The sequence below is a fragment of the Centruroides sculpturatus genome, unplaced genomic scaffold (genome assembly GCF_000671375.1).
Source record: "Centruroides sculpturatus isolate CEXI.00-Female unplaced genomic scaffold, Cexi_2.0 scaffold295, whole genome shotgun sequence".
Classification (NCBI taxonomy): Eukaryota; Metazoa; Arthropoda; class Arachnida; order Scorpiones; family Buthidae; genus Centruroides; species Centruroides sculpturatus.
In genome coordinates this window covers 453,078-473,516 of record NW_019384603.1, presented here as the reverse complement: position 1 = coordinate 473,516, position 20,439 = coordinate 453,078, and the positions used below count along the sequence as shown (strand labels likewise).

General features: G+C 26.3%; 1 protein-coding gene across 3 annotated transcripts in view; it reads left to right on the top strand.

Moving 5' to 3' along the window:
* Positions 1-8,730, top strand: part of LOC111625096 — a 17,266-nt gene extending 8,536 nt beyond the window's left edge. The window contains exons 3-4 of one of the 3 annotated variants that reach the window (XM_023368129.1): positions 4,466-4,514; positions 7,870-8,730. In XM_023368129.1, the coding sequence (XP_023223897.1) occupies positions 4,466-4,480 (15 nt within the window). In that variant the 3' untranslated portion in view covers positions 4,481-4,514; positions 7,870-8,730. Of the gene's footprint in view, positions 1-2,190; positions 2,371-4,465; positions 4,515-7,814 lie in introns of those variants that run through there. The other 2 variants (XM_023368128.1, XM_023368127.1) reach the window with 2 other exon arrangements.
* Positions 8,731-20,439: the final 11,709 nt, after the last annotated feature.

Sequence of the window (20,439 nt, the reverse complement as noted above, 5' to 3'; positions counted from 1 at the left end):
TTATTTTTTTTATTCTTTTAAATAAATTTTTAATAATTAACCATTTTGACAAGAAAAAAATCTTTTAAGTCAATAGTAATATAATAAAACAAGATATTGAAAATATTGTTTGTTGCAGTCATGACATTAATTCATTAAATGTCAAAGTTTGTTGCATTAAATTAAATGACATTAAATGTCAAAGTTTGTTGCATCTTTGACATTAATATTTGTTAAATAGTTAAATTATGAGATGTTATCCTTTCATAACTTTTTGTTATTGACAATAACTTTATTAATTTTTATTCTCTTATTTGTATTGTCTTTTATTGTTTCAGAATTCACTAAATACACTTTATATTAAATATACAGGATGTTTCAAAAAGATGGCAAAATTTTAAGAAGTGGAAAAACATATCAAAACAAACATTTCTCATTAGAGAATGCATGGTTTAACTGGAATAGCAGAACTGATAGAGGTCACTTTCTGGTTGGTGTATAAAAGCACATTTTTCACACACATGGTCATTCACAACCTTGATGTCGGAAGAGATGTATTGTTATTTCAGTTCCAAGAAGGCCATTTCATGTATAGAACTGCCAGTGACAATGTCATGGACGTGCCACAAATGTACACAAGCATTTTCTCAACAGGCCAGTTCCCAATTGGAAAACTTTGTATCTTTTTCATTACAGTTCACTTCGTCAATACTGTGAAGCATGCATTACGGTTGATGGTTGTTCTTTTGAGCAATTCCTGTAATTATCCATTATTAAAAATTTTTCTCCAGGATCTGTGTTTGTTCCTTAACACTTCACATTCAACCATGCATTGTATGACAAGAAATGTTTTAGCATGTTCTTCCATCCCTTAAAGTTTTACCCATCTTTTTTTGAAATTCACTAACAATATTTGCTGAATTATATTAATTATAATTATGATCTGTCATAATAAAATTTAATTGCAGACAATATATTAAAATACTTGATTGATAAAAATCTTTTTCATTATCTATTCCCCAGGATCTGTGTTTGTTCCTTAACACTTCACATTCAACCATGCATTGTATGACAAGAAATGTTTTAGCATGTTCTTCCATCCCTTAAAGTTTTACCCATCTTTTTTTGAAATTCACTAACAATATTTGCTGAATTATATTAATTATAATTATGATCTGTCATAATAAAATTTAATTGCAGACAATATATTAAAATACTTGATTGATAAAAATCTTTTTCATTATCTATTCAAAAGCAAATGTTCCAAAAAATTTTATTTTTCTGTAATAATTGTATAATTTTAAATGAAATGTTCCTATGATCATGAAGTGGTGACTTCAACCAATTTTCATTTCATTGTTTAATTAAATTTTATATTATGTTAAACTTATTACTATTATTGTTTTCCCAAAAAACATTTGTTCGATAAAAGAAAAATTCTATTGAAATGAAACAGTTCACTGAATATTTGACATTATTTTTTTCTTAAATTTAATAAATTTAATTTCAGCAATATTTTTGTTTAAAAGTTTTCATTGAAAGTTGTTAGCATGTATTATTTACAAATTTAAATGAGTTACAAGAAATTGCTCTGTTTTTATTTNTTTGTCATCACAATTAGCTTTGAAACAATAAGTGACTTAATTTGCTGATTACAAGCATCCAATAAAGCATATTACAATACAGTATCAACAGTGTTACAGGGGGGTCGACTGTACACCAAAATGATTTGTTTTAGGTACCTTAACTTTGGTATAAAACAAATCATTCATATTAAAATGTAACTATAATAACATATATTTTTATTTTCTCAATAATAAATTAAAAATTGTTGTTGTTATATATGTTTAAATTCACTAAGGTATAAAAAGAGGTTTAAAAATGATACTGTGTAAATCTTTTATATTTGTAATTTTTAATCCAAAATTGCCATGGCCATTCATTTTATCTTTTTTCATTTATTGAAGGTTGCATCTGTCCATATTACTTTGGATAATCAGGATAGTTGTATTTGAATATTGATTATAAATGAATATATAAATATGTTATTAAATCTTGTATATGTATATGTATATATATAAAATCATTTATTGATTCACTCTTCTTGAGTTAATTAGATTTAAAAATATTTAATTGTCAAGCTAATATACATATATATAGTTTTTTCTTTAAATTTTAATTGTTTTTAATCATGTTTTTAATATCTTACAGATTTTTCAAAGATATATGAAAACAGTTTATCTATTCAAGAAGGACAACGAAAAATATTTATATTTTTTTATTATACAGATAAAACCAATTTGTATTGATTGCTGAATTGATTGAACAAATATTTTGTTTCAATGTTAAGTGTTATTTTATCATCATTCAAAGCAAGACTGAATGAATCTTTATAATGGAAAGTTAATGGAAAATGATAATTACAAAATTATTATTATGTAAACATATTAATTAAATATTAAAAACATTATTTAAATTATGTGTTTTGTTTCAATAATTTAGTTTTAACTGTTAAATTGGAAACATATAGTTTGACTTGACATTCAAATAAAGGTTCCTAACAGTTCATTTTCAATATTAGTTCACATAACTAGACTAGGATATAAACTGATTGAAGTTTATTTAAAACATTCTTCTTTAAATAATTTTCAAATATGTTTCTATGTACAATATTTTTAATATTGTTACAGAAGTAATAAATGAAAATAAATAATTCAAATAAAGCATTAATCTTTGAATTTCTTATTTAATAATTTATCTATTCATTTAGTGAAATAATTATTTCTGAATACTAATATTCTTAATCTGTAATTATTTGCATATAATACATAAACATTTTTATGTCAAATATCAAGTTTGTATATGTGCATTATAATAGACCTTATTCAGAAACTTATTACTGTAAATATTTTAAGTCTGAGATCTTTATTTTTCTGAGAAACCATTCAAAACATAATAATTTTTATTTATTTATTTTTTTTTGTAATTTATGATTTATTCTTAACTTATCTAATTATGCAAAGATATTACATTGTTTTAAATCAGCAGTTCTCAATCTTTTTTGACTTGCATACTCCTTGGCAGCCCATTTTCCTAAGTTTTATTTCCCATTTCTTATTTTCACTAAGTTTTATTTCATGTGTTCCTCAAACAGTACCAGCTTGGTTAATTATACAGCAATGCACAATTACATGTAAAAAACATTTTTTTTAAAATTAAAAAGTGTTGGAGGAAGGACACAGAAAAATATAATTATATTTTTATTTAAAATTAAGCATTGAGTGCCATGACATTGCTAAAGGCAGATCCAAATATTCTTACAATAGGCCTATATGTCCATTATTGATTTATTTTTACATACCTCAACCACCAAACACATCATATCCCCATTGGAAATCACTGTTCTAAACTGTTCCAGATAGATTAAATGACTTAAATTCTTAAGTGAAATGTATAAAACAAGAATTTTGAATACTGTATAAAAGAATTTTTAATTTACATGTAAATTACTTTGCATGCACATTAGTTTTACTCCACAATGTTTGCAGTCCCCAGTAAACAGTTTCAGACCAAATATCTGGCATGCTTGGGATAGGAAATGGTCCAGATTTCTGGACTTAGTCTGCTGGACACAGACTAAATGTATACTTAAAATATAAAATAAACAATAGAAAGTAAAGATGTATGCAGGCATTTTTCAAAGAATCACCTCACTAAGAATAATCACCTAAGTTTTGTCTTATATAGTCTGTTTTAATTAATCATGAGACAACAATTTGTTCAAAACATTTTAATCACACTTGTTATAGCAGCAATCCATTTTGGGTAATTAATATGCATCAATGTCCTTAATTTAAACAAATCATTCTTTCAATCACCATAACAGTGTATTTCTATTAATAGGACTTATCATACTGGTGTATAAGATTACAGCAACACAGTGTTGCTGTAATCTTATACACCAGTATGATAAGTCCTATTAATAGAAATACATTGTTATGGTGATTGAAAGAATGATTTGTAATCCATTTTGGGATTGAATTGCATTGCTGCTATAACAAGTGTGATTAAAATATTTTGAACAAATTGTTCTTTGTCTCCTGATTAAAACAGACTATATAAGATGAAACTTAGGTGATTAGTCTTAGGGAGGTGATTCTTTGAAAAATCTCTGCATACATTTAATAAAAAAGGTTGTCATTACGATTTAGTTGTCTAAATTGTTGTGTGTAGAACGTAAAGAACAGAACTGTTTGCCATATGCCAGCAGTCACACTGAAACTGACATCATGTAGTACATATACCACAGAAACCNTATTCAATGAACCTGTTTTCCCACAAATATTCCCATATTCTATTAATTTACAAATTAAATCAACAATTAGTTAAATCATACTTTCATTTCTGAATTGAGCTATATTGAATTAAGCTGTATTCCAATATTAAACATGTGATATTTAAAATACTTTTTTTTTTCTATTTACAGAGTGGATGTTCCTAGCTAGTCTGTGTTGAGTGAATCATCTCCTCCTCCTCCTCCTCCTCCTCCTATTGTTGTGTGTAGAACGTAAAGAACAGAACTGTTTGCCATATGCCAGCAGTCACACTGAAACTGACATCATGTAGTACATATACCACAGAAACCAACACAAAGTAACCATGTAGTGACCTACAACTATACTACAGTCCACCAAATTCAAAAATAGCTGGTTTTCTGGTAATTTGGATTTCTGGAAGTCATAAATTTGGTATGATACTGTAATTTGTTTCTAAACACATGATATAAATGAATGAATTTAGCAAGTAATCTTAATTTTCATATATTATTATTATTAATTTTTTTTCCTAGCATTTTTTTCTGCAATTTTATTTTAAGATGTTTGTATTAAGTTATATTCTCTAATTGAGGATAAAATGTTTAATAAAATAATATTTTTGATTTATTAGATTACTGTTATTCTTTATTAAAAATCTTTTTAAATTATAATATTGAATGTTAAAACCTGTTAAAAATATCAAATATGTTGGAGTTAAGTATGAAATAATTTTAATTGATAAATATAATTGTGTATTAGTATTTAGTTTGTTCATTCTTAGTGAATTTTTTGTGGAAAATAACTTTACAAACTGTTCTTAGCAGATCATATTGTTTATCTAATAATCTTGTGCTATATCAATTAATAGATCTTTCTGTTTAAAAAGATGTGTGTTATGTTAAAGTTTAATTTAAAAATTTATTAATATAAACAATACTAAACTTAATTTTTTTTATAGATTTTTCTTTTATTTTTGTTTCTACTTATAAGTTATACCTTACAAATCCAGCAAACTATTTTTGTTTGCAAACACTTTCAACCTTATTTAAAGATCATCTTTAGGCAAGAAAGACTCAAAACATTTAGTCTGACATTAAGTAAAATTAATGTAATCTATTTTAAAAAATTAAATTTAAATTATGACTTCAATTTGTATAATATAACTTATGGAATGAATGTATGAGCATAGATATTTGATGTTTTCTTGTAATATTTTTTGGATTATCTCATTATTGATATCTTTACATTTGTCATCTTCCTAAAGTCAAAATTTGTCAACCAGTCACCTACTAGATTGAATTTCATCATTTCTAAAGACAATATTGTGATATCTGTAGTCATTTGCATTGATTTCTAAAGGCAATGTTTTACAAACAGAGCATTGTGAGACTGTTGCATGAACCTGCTATTCAAGTTACCTTTGATCTATCAAGGTCATGCACTATTCTGATTAGGAAATGGCTGATTTTGAAAGTGTAATACTTTTGAATGGCAAAAGTAATTTTACAATACGGTGTAAAAAGGAAAGTGCACTGAAGTTAAGAAGTGGTAAGATTTTAAATCAATGATTTGAATAAATTCAATGTTCTTGTTTCACTACATAACCAATTACAATGAGTAGCAACAGTTTCAGTTCCTAAATGTAAAGTATTTTCTCATTTTGGTTCAAGAATTTTTATCTTAACTATCATACTGATGACATAGATTATTCTTTTTTATTAAAAAAAATGTCTACAAACACTAAAGCACACAACTTGCAATACACCTTTACTTGTGGGCTACTGCTGGAGTTGGAGTTTTTTTTTATTTTATTCTCTCTATAGTCAACTTCCATTGGAATTCTTTAAGAATTTTGTAATTTTATTAATAGAGACTGTTGTCGAATTATTGACTTTAGTAAAATAATAATTAGTGAAATATAAGTTATGAATATACAGTAGACCCCCCCCCTATAACACGGTAGATATGTTCCGTGTTATATGAATTCCATGTTGTACGAGTCACTTAAATACATGAGCCAATCACAGCCCGGCACATATGCAGTTTAGGGACTACGGCTGTTTGAAAGATTTTCTTCCATAAAATTAATCGATTCTAGATTAATTTGACTCAACATTTCCAAATCACGTATAAGTTTTTGGAAATAATCCATATAAACTATGCTATAAACAAAAAATTGTAGGATTACTTACTGAGTGCGCACCGTTCGAAGACGCCATTGCTTAAGCTTGTTTTTGTCACGGAGTGGCTCATTGAACGGCGGGCGCGTTTCCTGATAAGTTATTTTTCTGCGAAAAATTTGCTGAACTTGGGAGACATCATTAATATAAATAAAATTTTTATGGCCATTAAATAATAAATGGTTTTTAGTAGGTCTGCTGCTCGTTTAAACTGAATGGTTTGTGCAATGTCCGCTATTGGTCTAGATTCAACCAATCCTGTCATGACACGAGTCGGTGATGACGTTTTACTGTGTTACACGAGTCTCCTTTAGCATGTTATACGAACACATTCGCAATTTTTTCGCCGTGTTATACGAATCCGTGTTACATGAACCCGTGTTATAGGGGGTCTACTGTATTTTTAATTCATTACTTGTCTCACTAGTGAAGTTTTTTCAATAACATTTTTAAAGGAAATTCATAATGAATATAATTGCTTTTTATAATACTATCTTTTAGAATTACATTAATTAAATCAGTGGGTACAATAGGGAGTGAAGGTTATACTGAGTTTTATGAAAGTCAAGTTGGTGCTGTGTTTTCTCTGACAACATTGAAATGAAGTGGATATACAGTACAGTAATTTACTACAATCAACTCTGCACAAGTTTTATTAATAAGTATAACCTACTAAAGATCAGTAAAGATCTTTAGTAGGTTATACTGCTGAATTTATTATTACAGGAAATCAGCTCACAAAATTTCCTGACAATATAGTATGCAGCAATATCTTTAGTAACTTATCCAGCTATAGTAATGTATTGTATGATATCACAATGAACTTCTGGATATTGAAAACATTTGTTAATTATAATTTTTATATTGTGAAGAAATTTAAAATTACTGAATTACTATGCAATTTAAAAAAAAAAAAAAAGAAATATGTCAAAGTAGGCATGGTCTGAGTTAGAGTGTATATAGTGAGTAGTGTAGGTATGTATGTATATGTATACATATATAAGCTGACTCATTAATGTCCCCTTAAAAGAAAAATTACAGCTAGTCATGTATTGTGTTTTATTATGTATTTTATTTCATATATTTGTAATTTATTGAACAAAATAACATTTTAACAATTAAATGCCTTGCCTTTACTGTTTTAAAACTAATTTGAAGTAATTTGAATTTATTCAATGAACCTGTTTTCCCACAAATATTCCTATATTCTATTAATTTACAAATTAAATCAACAATTAGTTAAATCATACTTTCATTTCTGAATTGAGCTATATTGAATTAAGCTGTATTCCAATATTAAACATGTGATATTTAAAATACTTTTTTTTTCTATTTACAGAGTGGATGTTCCTAGCTAGTCTGTGTTGAGTGAATCATCTCCTCCTCCTCCTCCTCCTCCTCCTCCTATATTGAAATTTAGTGAAAATATTCAGAAATATGGAATATGTCAACAAGGAATCTAAGATAATTAAAAAAAAAGTTATAGAATTTACAGAATTACTTTTCCTGTCAAATATTGATATATTTTTTCCACATTCAGTATGCTCAGGAAAATAATTAAATTTTAACAAGTGAAATACTCAGGTAGAAATATAAAAAAAATGTACAATATATATATATATCATATCATATATATATTAAACAAAGAAATATTTGTTAAATATTCATCATTGTAGGAGTGATTTAATATCATTGTTAATTGTTATGTTGGTTATTTGAGATAATTGAAAGAATTTAAAGTGTTTAATAATAATAATAATTTTGTTTGTATTATATTAATTTTTTCAAGATTAGCAAATTTATTTAATATGAAAATAATCTTGATTGATATCATCCATCAAACTGGTGATTATATTTTTATTATTTTTTATTTTAAACATAGTATATATATATATAAAATGCATTACAACTATATATATAAAACAAAAATTAACAGTGAAATAATAATTTAAAATATTTATACATGTGACAATCAATATTGTGAAGTTCATCAATATATTATTTTTTTCTAGATTCAAAACAGTTTATACATTATCTGGGAAGTATTTGCAAAATAATTAAAATTTCATAATAATAATTATTATTTTATTTAAAATATTAGTTTTTGTCTGTTTCTAATATGAATATTTCCTCACCTCTGTTTTAATGAAACTCTTAATAGTTAGTAGTAACAGTCAGAAATGTGGTGGTGTTTGGTAGTAAAAATGAAATTAGTGTTTTTAGTTTAAAAATCTGATTATTTTAAATAGCTTATTACAATCAAATTTCTTCTTTTTGGTAAGAAGAAAATTTTGGCATTTATTTGTTGAAAAATCTAATTTTTGGTTTTTTTTTTAATCAGATAATTAGTATACAAAATTTTACTCAAATTTATTCTTCATTTTATTTGGAATTCAGATTGTGTTTATTATTGAATATGAATTTATTAAATAAATTTCAATATTTTTATTTTTTGAAAGTCCAGATGAAAGTTAATGTAAGAAAAATTTGGTGACCAAGAACAATTTATATATTAAGTTAGATTGAGGTTTATTTTTCTCTTGAATTCTTCTGGAAAAGTGTGTGAACAAAAACGTAGCTTATGAATTATACATTGCCTATATTAAGTTATTGATCAATATACAGTTTTGTAACTGGCATCAAATTTAAAATTAAGAGCACAAAATGAAGCATTATCAAAAATGCTAAGTGAGATAGAAATGGAGTGTTACCTCTTTTAAATTGCTGCATGCATAATGTTAATGAACTGCAAAGTGAATTTTGTGCATTATTATCATTTTAAATAGTAATTATCTTTCTTGATGATAAAATGTCACCTCTTGTAGTATGCTTACAAAACAAAACTACAAAAGAGACATTTTTTCCAGGAAATATTTTTATCTATTTTTTATTCATATTAATCATTTCATCAGTGGTACAAGTAGTGATTGTCAAAATTCTTCTAGTTTTTCATAACTAGAAGAATTTTGACAATCACTACTTTTAAAATATTCATTTGATATTGAAGTTGTTTATTAAATTGGATATTTATTTTTCACTAATAGTGTTTTAGCAAAAGTTTAATTAATGATAATCAATTAAATTTAATTTGTATAAAACACTTGAGAGCAAATCCTTGCTTCATGACATGCTTTTATTTTAATGTTGACGAATCTTGATTCATCGACATTAAAATAAAATCTTTCATATATTAATTAAAATAAGTTGAATTTATCCTTTTACTGTTTTAAAAGTTATTAAATTTAAGTATTAAGTAAAGTTTTGTACAGTAGAACCTCGATTATCCGCCCTAATTGGGGACTGGGGTTGGTCGGATAATTGAAAAGTCGGATAACCGAAAAGTATGAAAAAATCCATTATTAGTGTAGTATATTATTATATCCCATGTAATTAGTATATTAGTATATCGCTATTAACCTACTTTGCGTTGAATTTTCATCGATGTTAAGCCTAACAAAAATTTTTTAAAATAATAATCGTCGCTATTGTATCGTTAAAAATTAGAAAATTAAGCCTCGTTTAAATACTGGCTCCCTTTCATGGTCGAATGAGTGTTGCCAGCTAAAACACGTAAAAATAATATTAAAGTAGCCAAGACATAGCCAAATATTGTAGCGCCACATCACTAGTGGACATTTGAAATTTGCTGACTAGGACGGTTGGTTAACCGAGGGGTCGGTTGATCTGGGGGCGGATAATCGAGGTTCTACTGTAGTTATTTGAAGGCAAGCAACGTGGCATACAAGTTCTGATCTGTGGTCAGAAATTTTGTAACAGATCTCTCTAAAAATTTACTAATCTAAATTATCTCACTATCACATCATTTTATTATTATTATTTTAAGAGGAAAATTTTCAAAGCTTTGAAGATATGGTAAGAACTTGACCAAACTGCCACATTATGCAGAATCTGTAAACTGTTTTGGCTGACTTGTTTGTTTGTTACTTAAGGCAACATAGCACAATAATGACAGCACGATGATTAATTAGCTGAAACAAAAAAATAACTTCATATTATCCATGATACAAATGGATTCTTTAATTAAAGTACTTTTGCTTTTGGCAAGAAAAGCTTCAATTGATTATGATGATTTTGCTATAAGTCTGAACCAGAAGTTGCATTATTTTACTAGGAAGATCAGACATCCTGCATCCTTCAAATTAGAGAAACTGGATATGCCATTATCATTTAATTAAAAACTTTTATTCTTTATATTTAAAAAAAAATTTATTGTTATTCTCAGACAAAATGTCACCTCTTGTAGTACTCTTGTAGTTCACTTGTTTATCCTTTCAGTTCATATAACTAAAAAATTCATTATTACTAATTAATACTTATTAATTTGTATATTTATTTTCTCACTTTTTTTTCTTATTTAGTGTACTTTTTAATGCATTTCTTTATAATTATCTTTGATCAGAGATATCCACACAATATAAATTTGTTTCATCCTTAATTGTGATATTAAATTGAATGAAAATTTTAACATTTTTTTCATTTTTCTATTAAAAACCAGCACTGAGAATTTTTCTGCTATATCTTCAATCAAATTTCCATAAATATTAAATAACAAAGTGCTTTCCACCCAATGCAATGTTATATTATACATTACAGATGTGGAAGATATGTTTGAAATAGATTTTAATTAGTTGTAAATTCTGAATGCTGTTGCACTTGCAAAGTAAACATATAATAGTTATTACTCAAGATGAAAATCAATAGATCCTCTGTTTTATCTTTTTATATCCTGTTGGAAATGCCTCTTGAGCAATGATAGTTCTTTTCAGTCAACACATTCTATAATTATGAAATCTTACTTAATAATCTGTTTTCTTTTTACTTGTTAGTTTTCTGTTTATGTAAAATTTACCTATAAATGTTAAAAAATGAGCTGAGACTAAAGAATTAAGAATTTTTCTTGAATAGCTAGGAAATAATTGAGATAGATAAGTAAAATAAGTAAATCAAATCAGTGAAAGAAACAAAATGAAAAACAGTCTTAAAATATGAGTGCAAAGCAGATGTAATTATCCTGTAAATTCAGAATATTTGATAGTCAAATTTCTTCATTGTTGATTTTTCATATATTAATTATTAATAGTAGTTTTTACATAATAACTTTTCTACTCATTCTATCATAAAGCAAAGAATCCAGAATTTATATTCAGTATTTACATTATGAAAGTTCCATTATATCTAAGTAAACCAATGCTTCTATTATAAGAGAAAATTATTGTAGACAAAAGAAATTACTGCTGGCAAATGATTCTATGTAGCAGAAATTTTATTAATTAATTAAAGAATTTTAATTTCAGTAAATGAAATATTCATATGAAGTAAAATAACTGATAAATATAAATACTGAATTCTGGATGAAATATAGATATTTGTGAAAAAGAAGAAAAATTTGAATGTCAGTCAAAAAATATTTTTAAGCTTGGAAAAAGTTTTTCTACAATGCAAAAGTTCTTTAATTCTAAGTTAATTAAACAATACTTGTTAATTGAACTCATATTTTTTAAAATTAAAGAATGACTATTAACTTACTGTATTTTTAATGTTAGGCCATTGATTAACTTAGATTTTATGGTGAATAAGAGAGAAAAATTTTATTATATTGCTTCTCAGGGAAATTATTATACTATATATGACTGCATTCATTTCTTATTGAAAAATGATTTTTAAAGAAATTTTTTCAACTCTCTCTAGAATAATGCTGCCATTTTAGAGCAGTTAATGAAACATAATGCCAGTCGACATTAATTATTCATTTTCTTCCATATTCATAAATTTGTTCCATGTTATAATAATTTATTATACATGGTTTTTATTTATTTATTAATTTAGTGACGTTTTTAAAATGTAAAGCTGTGAGAGAATAATTGCTTTTACATACTACACTTTCTTTCATTCAGTATTAGATTTAATTTCATAAAGTAAATCAATAACAATTGTGATGATCATTTCTCAAAGCTTTATGCATATATTTGTAGGTTCCTCTTTGAACTTATTCTCTATGTATTGTTTTTGAATCATTTAGTTGACCACCACTTAATTTTAACATAAATAAGCAGTTTTTAAAAAAATTTTATTGTAACAGTGAGCACAGAACAGTTATTTATATTACACATATGAATATTTTATGGAATTAGACTAAAATTTTTTTTTAAATATGAAAGATGTTATTTATTTATATTCAAATGATATTTACAAAATGTAAATGATGAGAAAATAGAAAGATAGTTTACTCTGCTCATTATAATTTTTTGATAGAACAGTCACTTTGTAATGTTATTTATGAAATATCTTCTAGTTCAAAAGGAACAATCTAGGAAGAAAGAAAGTAAATATAGTAGTATAATATAATAAGAATTAAAGTTGCTCCTCAATATGATTTTTTCACTATACAACATAAACTGTGTATTATTAGCTGTAGTACCAAAATGGAAACATCTTGTTAGTAGTTAGAATAATGCTTATTGTAATCACTGTGAGACTAAACTAAATTGGTAACATCAAATGGAATAAAATTATGATTATAATTACTGGAAATTCAGATTTTGTTTATGCTGACATTAAAACATGTTAAAATAATTTAAAATGTATTAATTATAATAATAATAATTATTATTATTATAATTAACTTAACAATACTTATACTGTGGTGTAATACTTGCTACGAAGTACTTTGTACTACATGTGCAATCAATTAAATTTGGTTAAGAAATTCAAAAATTAATTTTATGCAATTATATTTGTTATCTTAACCCTAATGGCATTTGGCATCTCACCCGGATACTTGGAGTGAGATGCCTAAAATCGTCATTGCAAACACAATATACAATTTTTTTTTTAATAAACTCCAAAGTTTTATTTGAAAAACATACTCCAGAATATGATATTTTCATTAGAGGGCTCCAAAACCCAAATTAGCGCTATAATTTCCTTCATAAGCAAAATGTTAGGCATCTTCTGCCAAATCACTATACATAACTTTANTGAGCAGTTCTGTTCGAACAGTTGGAGTAGAGAATATTGTAAGTTACTGCTAGCAAAACAATGCGAAATATGTAATTATTTTCGGTAATCCGGACACTTTTGGTAATCTGACACACCTTTGGTCCCATACCTGTCGGATTATCAAGGGACAACTGTATATAATCCAGCAGTGTTATAAACCTTGCAGAAAATTGCTAGAACAATAATAAAATTTTCCATAACCTACCTTACTGTATATTTTCTCTGTAGAATTATTCCATTCTCCATTGCTCCATAGATGCAAGTTTGTAATTTCAGTTTAAAATTGGCATATAATTTGTCCATTACATAACTTCCACTCTCTTTTCAAATTGTCTTTTAATAAAACACAGAAAAGCTGCAAAGTACTGTAAATGCATGAAAATACAGTAAATCAATTGTATATTGAAAAAGTTGTTAATGACTATTATTATTAGTTAACAGTAAAAACAAAAAAAAACAAATGGCTAAGCCAGAGCTGATAAAGCAGCAATTATTAATTAAGAGAAGACATTATAACAGATCAAATGAAATATGTTTTTGATCTTAAAATTCTTAGAAAATATTATTTTAATTTTTTAAACTTTATTAAAAATTTTGGCATAAATTTAAAAAAGTTAAAAAGTATTTTAGTTTTTCTGTTGCATATCATTTGACATTTCTTGGTTTTCTTACATAATTTCTGGTCATAGTTTAATATTATTATGTAATTTTACTAATTTTTTCTTACATTTCTAAGAAGTTTTGGAATTGTTTTATTATAAAAATTTAATGAATTTATTGAATTTTCTAATTGATGAAATTATTATATAATATAAATATATAATGAATTAAAGAAACTTAAATACAATGTGTATTTAAGTTTACTTAATTCATTAAGTTCATGTAAAAGATAATTGATAAACTTTACTGAAATATTATACTGGTTACTGCAGAAGCTTTACATAGATTTATTTTAAAGTTTATTTCTTTTCATGTTGGAAATAATGTAGTATTATAAAGAAGGATGCAAATATATACAGTAGAGCATCGTTTATCCAAATCAATTGGGGACTGGGGTTGTTTGGATAACTTATTTTTTGGATAACCGATTATGTACGAAAAAATATATTAACCTATCCCGTGTTGAAATTTTTCTCCGTTGCGTGTCGCTTCGTGTTGAATTTTCGTCGATGTTAAGCCTAACGTAAACTTTTTAAAATAATAATCATGGCTATTGTATCGTTAAAAATGATTTCTTTATGTTTTACAAATGAAATAAATACATTGAAAAATATAAAAACAAATAAAAATTATACTTTAGGCCGACTGGAATTCTTTCAGATAACCGACCTTTGGATAAACGACACTCTACTGTATAAGGATATAGAAGCATTCTACAAACACACCACATATTTAAAACATAAACTTGTTATTCACTATATTGCTGGTTTATTGTTTATATTTTAATTTTAATTATACTTTGATTTATGATGCGTTTTACACTACTTTTGTTTAAAATAAAAAATTTCAAAGAAACAATTTTTAATTGTTGTGAACACTTTTCAGATAAAGTAAACTGTTTATTATAAATGAAAATTTAATTATTTTTCTTTTAAAAATTAATCAATAAATTTGACTAATTGTTGAGATTGTGTATACTACTAATATTATATCAAACCAATAAAATGTTAATAATACATATTTAGAAAAGAATTCTAAAGAATTGTGATTTTTTTTTATTGTGTTTTCAAAAATTGTTTCATTAGTAAGATATCATGCACTGATCTTCACAAAAAAATTTTTTTGGGAGTTATAAAAGTTTTATAACCATTTATATATTATTTTATGTTAACTATATAAATTTTTATTCATTTGCAACTTATATTCCAGAAGGGAATTCATTGTATATTATATATTAGTTTTGGCACATTGGAAAATTAATAGATTGTACAGTTTTTGCATATTGAATATGATTTTAAATGGAATGAATAATATATTATTTTACCATCTATTATCATATCAATGTGAATATGTAGCCAATACTAGTGAGAATAATAGGATATTGATAAATGGGATTTGGATAAATAGGATATAGAATTAAGTGTTTAAGAATAATTATTATTTTTTAAGTTCGGTGAGAAATTATAGTTTAAGAAATTAATTATATTATATATATATATAAAAAGCTTAATATATTTTAATCATATTTATTCTATAAATTTGTATAGCTTTTAATCATTTATTGTAAATTTAGGCATTCATTCCAGTTTTATTATTAATAATAAATTCTAATGAACATGTTGAAAATATTTTTAAATTTAATTATTTATATAATTTAAAGGGAAAAGGAATATGATGATTAGTTTTATAAAACTTAAAGGGAAAAAGTTAAACAAATGCTAGATATGTTAAGAAATTTAAAATTCTAGTGCATCAAAAATTCTGCATTTGTTCCTGTAAATAGAAGAGTCCCAAAACATTGTTATATCATTACATAAATGGTATTCATTTTAATTGAAATTAAGTAATAATTAAATATCGGTAAATAGGCAGATTTACATGTCAGTTGTTTGACCATATTGTCATATTGAGTATTTGAGAATGATTTGTTGGCACATTCTTGGACAATTTGTTTATTAAGTTTAATTGTTATCTGTGAGCCAAGTTTACTTATTTGTGCAATCCTTTGAATATATCATTAGCATATGTAAATCAGCCTTATAGTACAATATTTTTAAGCTGGGAAAACTGCATATTGTGAAGAGATTGCCTGAGTTTTTTAATACCTTTACTAATTTACTGGTATTACATAATGTATGTGTAACATCATAAAATATTGAAACTTGGTAGTATTCTGTTCCAATGTGCTGAAAAACCCAACAAATTATATTTGAAAATTGATTTATTAATTTTGTTTTATCATAAAGAAAGTCATGAAAAAAATATTTGACATTAAATGTATCTTTGTTTTATTATAACAGTTGATTTTTTGCAAATGTATTAATATAAGTTTAAACTTTTTTAGAAAAAGTATAATTAATATCCAAATTTGATTGAATTTAATTTTTACAGATGAAACTTATAATTATTAAAAGAATATTCTTAAATAGAAATACAGTTCTTATATATATATACACATATGCAGTGTGTATGTGTGTTTATATATACATATATATATAATATAATATAATATCTTATGCTGAATTATCAGCAATTTTGTTCAAACAGTTAAAAATGTTCCTCTGATATCAATGAAGATGCTTAATATGTTGTGTATACAGTATAAGTTATTTGTATATAAGAAGAATCAGTGGATCAATATGTCCTTTGAACTCGAATATGAAAAGTATTGAATTTGGAAGATGAAACTTTTATCAGATTTTTAAAAAGTGATGTTTGTGTAAAAATAACTGTTATATTCTCATAATGGAGATGTTTGTTTAGTTATCACATCCCAATATAGATTAATAACTGATTTATATATACATACATACATATATATATATATAGAGTACTTATACTGAAATAAGTGTTGTTCTGAATAATCCTTTTCACAGTTAAAAATAGTATTTATAAATTGTTATTAATTCCATCTAGTGTTTACAGCATATTCCTATTTTAAGTGAATTACAGCATGTAAAAACATTGTTGCCTTGAAAACAGTAGCATACTGTATGCTGTGAGAGTAAATTAAACTGTTTGAACAAAACTAAGACTTTTTTGTGTGTTTAATTCCAGTCACAACATATTACATTTTGTTCAAATCAAATTGTAAATATTAAATATGTCTATTGGCTAGTATTATATAAAAAGTTATTTAATTTTCATTTAATCCAGAAAACAATAACACCATATTAAAAACAGAATGGTATAGAATATAAAAAATTGTTAGTTTTACAATATTTAGAAAAAAATCTTCACTCAGTTCAACATTACCATAAAATCCTCACCTAATCATCCATGAGTGATTATGTGGAAGTTTCATCTGTTTTACTCACGTTCCTTACAGCACAGCAAAATGGATAATTGATCACACTAGAGCAGTGATTCTTAATCAGTGGTCTGTGGGCTTTAAAGAATAAAATTCAACTTCTCGGAATTTTGTGTTGTATGAAATTGTTAATTGTTGTGTTAAGAAAGAAGCACACACATTACCATCTTTATTTTAACATGTGTTTTTCTGTATAACTCATTTCTTTTGTAATTTTATTTTATGCATTTAAAAACATCTCGAGAAGGTGATCATGGAACCATAAAGATTAAGAACCCCTTGCACTAGTGACTAAACATTTTCTTTCTTATTCTGTCCCATAGCAGAGATCAAGAATTATCTGCAATTTTTAAGTTTTCTGAAAGTTTTGTCCATAAATTATTATTATTATTATTATTCTAATTTTATTATGATATTTTCTCCAAGACAGATCATATATAAAAATGGATTTTTCCCCCACTAGCTCAATAAAGTTTTTGTTGCAATCTGCCATAACTTTTGAACAGAAAATGTTTCCTATTTCTTTATGTCCTTCTGTAAGCATGATTTTGACATCCCTAAATGGGTAATTGCCCAGGCAATGATCTATATGAATCCATTTTGCTAGATAAATTGTATATATATTTAAAGTAAATTGTATAGTGAAAACTAGCCTTTACAGTTTTATGATACTAAAAGAAAAAGTTTCACTTAATGCCCATGAACAATTAAATGAGGATTAAATATAATTGTTGAACATAACTGCATTTTAAAAATAGCTTCTAAATTGTTTGAATTAAAATTTTGTTTGATTTAAATAAAAATTGAAGATTATCAAAGAGATAAATGAATGTAGTATCAAACTGGATAATATAACCACAAAATCTTTACAATCCACCATTTAATTTTTTGGGGAATAAAACGTTTTTGGGTAATTTAATTATTCATTGTCAGGTTTGAACTGTACACAACGGGATTCCAGAACATCAGTTCAAAGTAACTCAAACATAATTCATGTTACTTTTCAAATATGTCTTATTACATAATGCCAGCAGTAAAAATAAACGAACAGTGACGATAACACAACCATACTAATATATTTAACAAAGTCATTAAGGTTAAAAAATATAATGGTATGTACAGGTAACCCCCGTATAACACGGGAGTTACGTTCCAAAAAATTGTTGTATTATACGAAACAAAGAACTAGTGCGAAAAGGGGGAGGTCCCAAAAATTAAAAAACATACTGTTAAATCCTTATTTAAATGGATTTATTCGTTTTTTTTCATAGGTAAAATACTTATTTATTATTTAAGTAAATATTTTATTAGAGGATTATTCATCCTATATGATGATCTCAGCATGAGCATCATCAACTGGTAACAGTTTTGGGGTGTGTTCGTTAATAGCGGTCGCTCTGCAACGGGAGTGCGCTGCTGTTTGTAAGCATTTAGGAACAATGGTAAAAGAAAGATGGCGGCGCCCGCACTATTGATAGTATCGTGATGGAGGAATCTATAATTCTAAATTATGAGCTTTTAGAGGCAAAAGAAGGGTCCCAATTGTAAAATTTAACCATTAAATGGATTATTTGTTGAAAGAGCATTCAAAGTAACCACGAAAACAATTAGAATGTTTGCGCGGAGGTATAAAAGAACGCATCCTTTATTACATTTCATGTTGTACCCAATTCCCAAACCCGTGTTAGAGTGAATCCGTGCTACATAAGTGCCGTGTTATACGGGTGTTACCTGTAATTGTAACTGTAAAGATAATTTAGTTGTACAGAAGCCTCTACACATTGGACATGTTTATTGCATAAACCACTGGGATATCTCCTTTTACACTGTATTTAGATCCCTAGATTTCCAAAAAAAAAATTGGTAATAGCTGGGTTGTGGACCCTTCTAACTATTGAGGCATTGTCTCAAAGGAAGAAAGAAGCACACACACATTACCATTTTTATTTTAACTTGTGTTTCTGTATAACTCATTTCTTGAATTATGCATTCAAGAAATGAGTTATACAGAAACACTCCTTTTCATTATTTGCTATGCAGTAATATAACTTCTGTTACCTTACTGCATACCAAATAATGAAAGGAAAGTTGATTAGAGGTCTTTACTAGTCATAGTGATGTTCCTTGACTAGGACAAGTAGAGGATGAGAAATACAGTGACTTAAAAAATATTTCACGTAAGTTTGGGTTTTTTTACTTTTTAAATTATCAGATACAAAGTCTGAATATGTATTTAAATATGCATTAAATAATAACGTGTGGTTAGAACAAAATATTATAATTTTGACAATCAGGGATTGAACATTTCTGTTCAACAATATAATTTTCAAAAGGTAAAAAACTATTTTAAAATGTTTTTCATCAAATAGTTTTTAATTTAAAGCATAATTGATTCCAACTAGGGTTAACCATATCACTTTATATGCAACAGAACCAATATATTATTGCTCTCGTTAAACAAGGGTTATCAGTCAGAAAAATTGCCTCACATATTGGTGTCAGTGCAGGAAGTGTGTGTGAAATACATCGAGAAGATGCCCAATGCCAAAAAGTCATTACCTGATCGACCAAGAGCTCTAGATACAGTCCCAGAATGATATTGCAGTGGCGTGCCGTCATTGGAAGCGGTGGATGTGTCGCTTCCCTTCTATTTTATAAAAGATAAATAAATATTAATTTTAATTATATGAGAATAATCGCACAATATTTTATTATAGCCGCATTATGTATCTTATTACAAATTTCTATACTACACGTGAAAAAAAAAGATAAGATTGCTATTGTATATTCGAATATTAGTGGCGGAGTAGCGGAGTGGAAACGCTGTATTGTCAGCATCCAAAAAGCCAGATTCGCGCATGCGCTTTACAGAGCACCAACCTCACCCGGTTTAGCCGGTGGAAGCCTAGGACCTTGGGTGGCTGCTACACGTATAACGCATCCAATTCTATCCAGGACCGGTTCCGGGCTGTTA